The sequence below is a fragment of the Panicum virgatum genome, chromosome 9K (assembly GCF_016808335.1).
Source record: "Panicum virgatum strain AP13 chromosome 9K, P.virgatum_v5, whole genome shotgun sequence".
Classification (NCBI taxonomy): Eukaryota; Viridiplantae; Streptophyta; class Magnoliopsida; order Poales; family Poaceae; genus Panicum; species Panicum virgatum.
In genome coordinates, this window is record NC_053144.1 from 70,927,387 (window position 1) to 70,935,857 (window position 8,471).

General features: G+C 45.7%; 1 protein-coding gene across 1 annotated transcript; it reads right to left on the reverse strand.

Moving 5' to 3' along the window:
• Positions 1-1,616: 1,616 nt before the first annotated feature.
• On the reverse strand, positions 1,617-7,997 carry LOC120647653 (plasma membrane ATPase 1-like). The gene is made up of 17 exons (XM_039924527.1): positions 7,540-7,997; positions 7,335-7,454; positions 7,109-7,225; positions 6,897-7,034; positions 6,681-6,815; positions 6,372-6,551; positions 5,889-6,095; positions 5,684-5,803; positions 4,809-4,928; positions 3,999-4,121; positions 3,397-3,501; positions 3,174-3,318; positions 2,738-2,899; positions 2,432-2,670; positions 2,326-2,358; positions 2,157-2,238; positions 1,617-2,081 (listed from the first exon to the last, which is right to left on the reverse strand). The coding sequence occupies exons 1-17, from the start codon at positions 7,585-7,587 to the stop codon at positions 1,762-1,764; spliced, it is 2,394 nt and encodes a 797-aa protein (XP_039780461.1). The 5' UTR covers positions 7,588-7,997; the 3' UTR covers positions 1,617-1,761.
• Between the last annotated feature and the right edge of the window lie 474 nt (positions 7,998-8,471).

Sequence of the window (8,471 nt, forward strand, 5' to 3'; positions counted from 1 at the left end):
AACCCCCAGGCCCTCTATTCCACTCCCTACTCAAAATTTGGAGGATGAAGTAAAAAAAAAACTAACTCCATCAGACCCTCTATTTGACCTCCTAAAATGAGGAGGCCTCCAAATCTTAGCCTGAACCCCCAGGTCTGGGAGGTGAGGTCTCTGGGGAGCCCTTCATTTGTGGGTCCCACCCAACTACTTCTTTCTCCCTCTCCCCGGCGCGTGCGCTCATCTAGAGTTGGCATTTGGGCCGTATCATTTTTGGACGGACTGTGGCACGATCATTTGGCATGACGACCCAAAGCATGGCACGACACGAAATATTTTGGGCCGTGCCGACATGACAGGAACACGAGGGTCATGCCGTGCCTAGGATCTTAGCATGATGGATTGTATGGCACGGACCGCATTTTGGATCGTGCTTGGCCCGACACGACACGAAAACAGCCCGTCAGCCCGTACATAGCCTGTTATTATACTATAATAGTTAATCTTCCTTTCTAATTAACACCAATTATGAAAGAAAATTTTCATTCGAAAAAATCACGTAATTTTTCTACCATCCATAGTTTATATGCTTCCTAATTGCAATAGTAACATTTCTCTACCAATGCATATAAACTCCAATTACAAGTATCCAGAGGACCGTGCTTGGGCCGGCACGGCACGAAGACGTGCCCGCGTGCTGTGGGCCGTGCTTGGGCTTGATAAAACACTTAACGTGCCAGCACGATATGGCATGAGGGACAAGAGGGCCGGGCTGGGCCGGCACGACACGGCCCAAGTCTCACCTCTACGCTCATCTAAGCTCCAGCCGGCCTCTGCCCGCCAGCGTCGGGCGAGCCGCCGCCCTCGGCACATGTGCTAGGCCGAGCTCCGGCCGGCCCCTGCCCGCTGGCGCTGGGAGGGCCATCGCCATGTTAGGCTGAGCTTCGGTCGGCCCCTGTTGACGGCACCGCCCTCTGCGCATTGGGGCGCCCGACCGAGCTATGGTCGGCCCCTGCCCGCCGCGCTAGGCGAGCCGCCGCTCTCGACGTGCCGGGTTGAGCACTGGCTGGCCCATGCCCGCCGACGCCACGTGAGCCGCCACCCTCGAAGCGCCGGGCGGAGCTCCGACGCGCCCGACCGATGCTTGTGGTCACAGGTCTAGCTAGCAAGAGGAAGAATAAAGGAGAGGCAAAGAAGAAAGCAGACCGACAAGTGGGATCCACATGTCAGGAGGAAGTAGGGGCTGAGTCGCTGAGATATAGAGGTTCTTGCTGGAATTGGATGAAAAATTAAGCCCTCAAAATATAGAAAGAGCTCCTACTTAACAAATAGAGGGCCTAGTTTGGTGGTATTGCTGGAGATGCTCTTACCCCTCAACCCTATGTTTCTGAGAAAGTGAAGCAAACTGCTCCCGCTCCTGCTCGGCTGCTCCTTTTTTTTATTTTCATTCGAACCACGACCTATAAATGTTTCAATCGGCCGATCCGAGCCACAGAAACAAAGCAACGATTACAAACATGACAAACTAAAATGATAGTGACCAATCACCTGATCCGATTACATTAGTCAAGTCAACGAACCTGAGCTTAAAAACCACACATTGTTATGCGGGATGAAAATTTTGAGGCCAGACAACAAGCAATAGTAACTTGCATGATATATAGGAGTTAGCCGCAAAATGGCATGTAGCTTAGTGGTTACAAGAGTCTCGGTAGCACTTGAGATCCTGAGTTCGACTCGCCATATTCAGGCAGGCGATGGATCGATCAGGCAATGAATCAGTAATCACACGGTGTAGTGCTGGTTGTTGATGTCGTCCAGGTCGAGGCCTTTGAGCTTCACCACCGACTCCACCTTGCCCTTGAGGGTGTGCAGCTCCCGGAGCCGGGCGATCTCGGCGCGCCGCCGGGCATCCTCCGCCATCAGGCCTAGCTGCTCCACGGATGACAACTGATGGCGGAGGGGGGTCCGTGTACCTCCGAGCACCGTCGTCACAGCCAGGTAAGCCCCGATGATCACTCCTGTTGCAAATATCTCCGCTAGCTTCCAGCTGTCCGGGTGGGGAGATGGCTTCAACTTGTCTTTGGAGATAGTCACAATGGTTCCTGAAGAACAATCTCTCTTAATTTAATTATGCATGTACGTACTAGCAGGAATCAAATCAATCAACGTCTTATTACCATCGTTAAGAATCGCTATCACAAGAACCAGCATCGGAGGGAAGTCAAACCTCCAAAAGCATGCCAAGAGCAAAAACCCGAGCTGCACGGACAATAACACGCATAAATGATACCACTTTGCCACCAACAACATCTACTCTGTCTATTGTAGGCCGCCAAATGAACTTACCACAATACGTATGGTTATAGACACCGCATATATCTGCACCAAAAATAAATAAAGATCAAGCATAACGACATCCAAAATTCTAACCAAATCTCTATGGTGGACTTACAGTATAATTTTTCATACTTTGGAAAATTGCCCGACTAGTTAGCACTGCACTGATGATCACACTCAATCCAGGTTCCGTCAGAACTATGTCAGAGGCACCTCGAGCAGCATCAGTAGCATCGGCCACAGCAATTCCAATATCTGCTATCTTCAGAGCAGGTGCATCATTGACTCCATCTCCGGTCATCCCACATATGTGCTTTCTGGCTTGTAGCCTCTGCACAATCTCGTATTTGTGCTCTGTCAAAGGAAACACGTACTAATTAGATTAAGGAACACCATGATGCAATAGATAGTTAATGCTCACCTGGAAAAACTCCAGCAAACCCATCCGCTTGCTCAATCAACTCATCCACTGGTAGGACCGCTATGTCACCTTTTTTGTCACCCAGCAATGACGAAGAAGGATACATGTTTGTTCCCATTCCTAGCCTCCGGCCAGTCTCCTTAGCTATAGCCAACTGATCACCTGAAAATGTTTAGGTGGAAAAATGCAGGGAAAACATCACAATCTCTAGATGATAGCCTAATATGTTTTTTTAGAATTCAAGGTAAATTTGTGCAACGTCCACATACAGTAAAGCATTCTAATTGACTGCTCCCAGCTACTGAGGACAGCAAGTCTAAGTGAAAAAAAAAGTACCAGCCATCATCAACTAGACACGCGCACATATTCTAACTCCATAAAATTAAGTAATTCCATGCTGTTCAGCAGATACTAAATGATGCATAAAAAGAGGCACCTGTAATCATTTTCACACTGACTCCAAGGTCAACAGCTCTGCGTATGGTTTCAGCACTATCATGACAGGGAGGATCAAAGAGCGGGAGAAGACCAACAAATTGCCAAGGTCCTCCAGGACTTTCCTTGGTCCCTTCAGGTACTTCCTGTATGGCGAAAGAATTTAATTAGGTTTTGTTCTGTGCATGGACAAGCATGCTGTAGCATACTAGCAGTTTTGCCACCTGATAGGCAACAGCAAGCAATCGCAGCCCTCTCTCGGCGTAATTGCCAATATCACGATGGACCTTTCTTTCAATCTCAGACTTGTTCGATGCTAGATTCAGAATCTGCAAGACATATATGATGGGATATAAGTACATTACAGTAACAATGATGTGAGCGCACCCAGTCACATATAGTATTCATTCTTTTATTCATTTCAAACAAGCAAATACCAGGAAAGCACAATGAGATGAACCAAAAAGGAACAAGATTACATCCGCTCGCATATGAAAACATGCAGAAAACTAGATTGATAGGGGGAAATTAGATACACACAGAATAGGACTGCAGATTCATCAATTCAGTTAATACCAAAGACAACCACATATATATCTTAAGCAAGCAAAATATGATGCAGGAGTCTGCATTCCTCCATTTGCCTTTTTTCTGTAGCAGTAGTAAGTTTCATGTACAAGTCATCTAACCATAAATTCAAGTAGCAAAGTATAAATTACCATAATTGGCTACCGTGCACTTCAAACTGTCTACACACTACGGTTCCTACATTTTCTTCAGGTATTATTTTGGTATTAAAAAGAATTAAATCATGTAATATATATACCTGTTCAGGAGCACCTTTGCTAACCCTGTGCATTTTACCCCCAGCATCTAAGTATGTGAGTGCTGTCCTCTTGTCAGTTGGATTGAATGGGAGGAAATGAACTTCTTGAATGCCGGCACGTGCCTAGAGGTAGGCAGAAGAGAATAAAAATAGGTAAATGAAATTAAGAAGAAACAAGTGATGCCAACAACATTGCTCGTTAGATGGCTTTTTTTCTGTTACACATGGAAACTTATGAATGCAATTGCTATGAGCTGTCAAACTCAGAAATGCTTGTTCAAAATTGATGCTACCTCCAGATATGCATTATCAGAAGTTGCTAGATCCTACCAAGGCAAGAAATTGAACATACAGCTCATATGATGAACGGATGCCTCTTATCCAAATTAGATATTGTCCTAGAATGTGTGCAGCCAAACTTCTAAAACTTAATTGTACTAATGTGATGTCCTAACAAGTAAATCAGACAAGAAGTAGACTAAAGGACAGGCCCCAGTGCTGAACCTCCCACATGATGTGGGGTCTGGGGGAGGAATATTCCTGGGCTAGCCTTACCCCCGCATGCGGAGAGGCCGCTCGAACCCAGGTCTCCTGGCACCAGTGGGATGGCTTTACCACTGCGCCAGGGCCTGTCCTCTAGAAGTAGACTATACACTTGAAATTATATGCAACCATTTTGTGAATCGTATATATGTCAGCACTTTGAGTGTCTAGCTTGTAGCTTCTTCCCTACTTGAGTGATGAAAACATCCAACAATCATCCGAACAGGCATAAATTATAAAAATGTATAAGAGAGGTGAGTTTTCTACCTCTTTTGGATCTGGCAACATTGAAACAATAGCAAAATCAATAGCATCTTGATTCTCTATTCTAGAAGCCCTTGCAGCCATTAAAACAATGTCATCCTTTTCCATACCTCTAGCAAAAACCTACAGAAAATTTTCATATTTTAGCAATCAGTGTCATTACTATTGGTATGAAAAAAAGTGCAGAACTGCCAATATGCTCATAGTCATGGTACAGCAGCAAATAAGACCGGTTTGATTTGCCCACACAGCATAAGAGGAACTATTTCAGTTGGTGGCAGGTGTGGATCTCAGGTTTGAGTCCTCTTCGACTCGAATTCGGGAGGCTATTTCTTCTTGATAACAATGACTCCTACTTCCTCCTATGCTCAGTGGCGGATCTAGAATCTCAATCTAGGGGGGGCTAATTTTCCCTTCTTCTTCTTCCCTCCTCACTTTTTCTTCTTCCTCCTCTTCCTTTTCTTCTTCCTCCTCTTCATTCATGGTTGAAAATTCTTGGAGGGGGCTCCATTGGATCCATGGGGGTAGGGGGGCTCTAGCCCCCCCTGCCCCCACGTTGGATCCGCCCCTGCCTATGCTGGTCGACTGTTTTTAAAGGAACCATTTCAGAGTTGAAACTGTGTGACGATGTTTCATTTCTTTAACTTTCTTTGCAAATGGGAGGAAAAGAAAAGAGATAATGCATGAAGAAATCATAACAAGCTTGAATTTGCTTTCTGTTTGAAATTTAATACATATAGCAAAGAACAGAAAAAAAAAATCATTAGCGAAGTTGGCCAGTTGCAAATCCTTGTTTTTTTCTCATTGGCGTGTCACCACTAAATTAAGAGAATAACTAGAATTATTTTTTAAGTAGTACAAGATTCAAATGATATAACCTCAATTAGATTCTTGTCAACACTTAGTTTGTTGAGTGTCAGTGTTCCTGTCTTGTCACTACAAAGGACATCCATTCCAGCCATTTCTTCTATGGCAGTCATCCTCTTGGTAATAGCACCCTGCAAACAACCAAAGGGGAGCAAAAGTCACTTTAAAAAAACCCAGTTGCCCAGCTAATTTTCCACCAGAGAACTCTGATCAAACCTGCTGAGCTAGTTTGTCTGATCCAATAGCCATAGTGACAGAAAGAACCGTAGGCATGGCAATGGGAATTCCTCCAATAAGAAGCACAAGAAGGTTATCAATGATCTGACGGTACTTTCTTTCATGAATAGCGTACATCACGATTAACTCGATAGTCATTCCAGCAGCAATTGAGCAAATACAGAAGTTTCCAATTGATGTCAGAACCTAAAAGGCATCCATGGAATGCAGCCAAGATCACGTATTCGGCATTCAAAATATATTAAATAATTGGCTGTAGTGAAGTAACCCAATGATACAGGAAAAGAATTAATGGAATAAGATGCAAAAATAGAACTGAGTCAGTGTTTCTGTCTCGTCACTACAAAGGACATCCATTCCAGCCATTTCTTCTATGGCAGTAACACTGGTTGCTAAAAGAGACCATGGTCGATAAAAGATAAGATAGGCTAAGCATAAAGACACTGGTTGCTGAAGACTGACCTTCTGAAAGTGGCCAACATGATTAGTTGACTCAACCAGATGGGCTGCTTTCCCAAAGAAGGTATGGATTCCAGTGGCAATAACAACTGCTTCTATTTCACCTTGCTTACAGGTTGAACCAGAGTAGACTCCATCACCAGGGTGCTTGGTTACAGGTAGCGACTCTCCTGTAAGTGCAGACTGCAAAGTAACCCTTTATGGTTGCATTGATTCGTGTTTTTATACCAGAATGATGCTCACTATATGAGAATAATTTGTCTTCAGCAGAAAAGCCGTAGGGAAATGCAGCATGCAGAGAGGAAGAGATACGTGATCAATTTTTAGAGGATCTCCCTCGAGAAGACGTGCATCTGCTGTAATGATGTCTCCAAGTTTAATGCTGATTATGTCACCAGGAACCAGCAAAGACGCATCCAGTTCACTCCAGGTTCCATCACGTAGAACCTAGAAAGGATGAAACGGGATGGAATGGCGGTAGTATTTGGGAGAAAGAACCTAGAAGAGAGCAGTAGGTATTTTTTTTACCTTAGCTTTTGGGGCGAGGCGGGCCATAAGTGCAGCAGCAGCATTGCCAGCGTTGTTTTCCTCTATGAAGCTAATGGTGGAATTGATAATGAGCAGTAGCATGATTCCGACAAAGTCATGGTAGTCTATGGGCATTTTCTGCGTGAAGATAGATTAGGATCATGTAGAGTGGGGGGAAAAGAGTGAATTGTGTGGCGATGATTGATGATTACCTTTCCCCTAAGATCTTTTCCTCCATGAGCAAGGGCGATGGCCATTATGGCAGCCGCCTCCATGACCCAGGAAAGGGGGTTCCACATGAAGCCCAGGAACTTGAGCACTTTGCTCTCCTGCAACATTACATCATATTGTTACTATTAAGGTGTTAGCTAGCGCTTGTCGTCTTGTTTGTCACTAGCTAGCTAGATAGAAGCGGATGAATGAAACGAAACAGATTACCTGCTTCTCTTCCAGCTTGTTGTAGCCGAAGACGTTGATTCTCTCCTGAGCGGCGGCGGCGGTGAGGCCCTCGCGAGTGCACTTGAGGTGATCGAAGACCTCCTGCACGGGGATGTGCTCCTGCAATGCAATGCAATGGCGTTGTTAGCTAGTAATCAGATGGGGGCAAGGGCCCAAGGCAAGGCAGGGCAGGTCTGAAATGCACCAGGTCGACGGTTTCGTTGCTGATGGCGTCCATGCCGAGGGCCTCCATCGAGAGGAATCAGCTGTGGCTCGATTCGATGGGAATGGAGATCGAGGGAGGCGGGCGGAGGGGAATATAAGGAGGCGGGAGGTGGATGGCGACGATCGAGAGGAGTGGGGCATGCGCAGCTCCGCCATTGGCCATCGGGCTTGGCTCCACTCCATCAAGGTGGATTTGGCTTTGCTGCCTGCCTCCGTCTGCGTCTAGGTCCCGCCGTCGCCGGTGCCTCTCTCGCCCCTGCTGCTGCTGGTCGATTCATTCCTTGCATTGGTCTTGCATTGGGAAAAAAATTGGGGGAGTGGATTGGAGAGGGGAGGTACGGACGGAGGGGAGTGGAGTGGAGTGCGACCGTACCCGTCTCCTTCCCTTGCAACAACAAGTGAATTCTCGAGGAAGACGACGACGACGATGACGACAGGCGGCGGGTCCGGTCAGTCAACAAATACAATTAAGTATGCGTATTCATCGTAATCTACTGATGACTGCTATTAAGTAAGTACTCCTCCAGAGCAGAGAAAAAGAGTGTCAGCAGAGTATCAAGCAGAGCCCAAACCACACTTTGCTGACTGCTAATTTGATGCCAGCGCCAGTGATACAGAGATCTCCGTCCGTCAACAAGACACAACTACAGTAGTATGTAACTTATATTATCATCAAAAAAAAAAGGAAAAACAACTAACTTGGAGCAAGCAAAGCCCTGCTGCTCCAATCTTGCTGCAATATTTATTTATTGCTCAAGCTATTGCGCCAAGTCATTCAAATTCTGCAATTTTTTTATCCCCCCGGAAAGAGACACTGCATTAAATCTGACAATACTACTCTAGTCTACTCCCTCTGTCCCTTATTATTTGTTGTTTTGGGTGTGCGTCTATAAGTTTTGATTTGATTTGTAA

What these genes read in the sequence shown, in the direction of transcription:
- LOC120647653 (XM_039924527.1), bottom strand. Translation starts at nt 7,587, where the DNA reads ATGGAGGCCCTCGGCATGGACGCCATCAGCAACGAAACCGTCGACCTG. An exon ending in GCAACGAAACCGTCGACCTG is followed by an intron (nt 7,455 to 7,539) that starts GTGCATTTCAGA and finishes ATTGCATTGCAG; the next exon opens with GAGCACATCCCCGTGCAGGA. An exon ending in GATAGCGATTCTTAACGATG is followed by an intron (nt 2,082 to 2,156) that starts GTAATAAGACGT and finishes ATTGTTCTTCAG; the next exon opens with GAACCATTGTGACTATCTCC.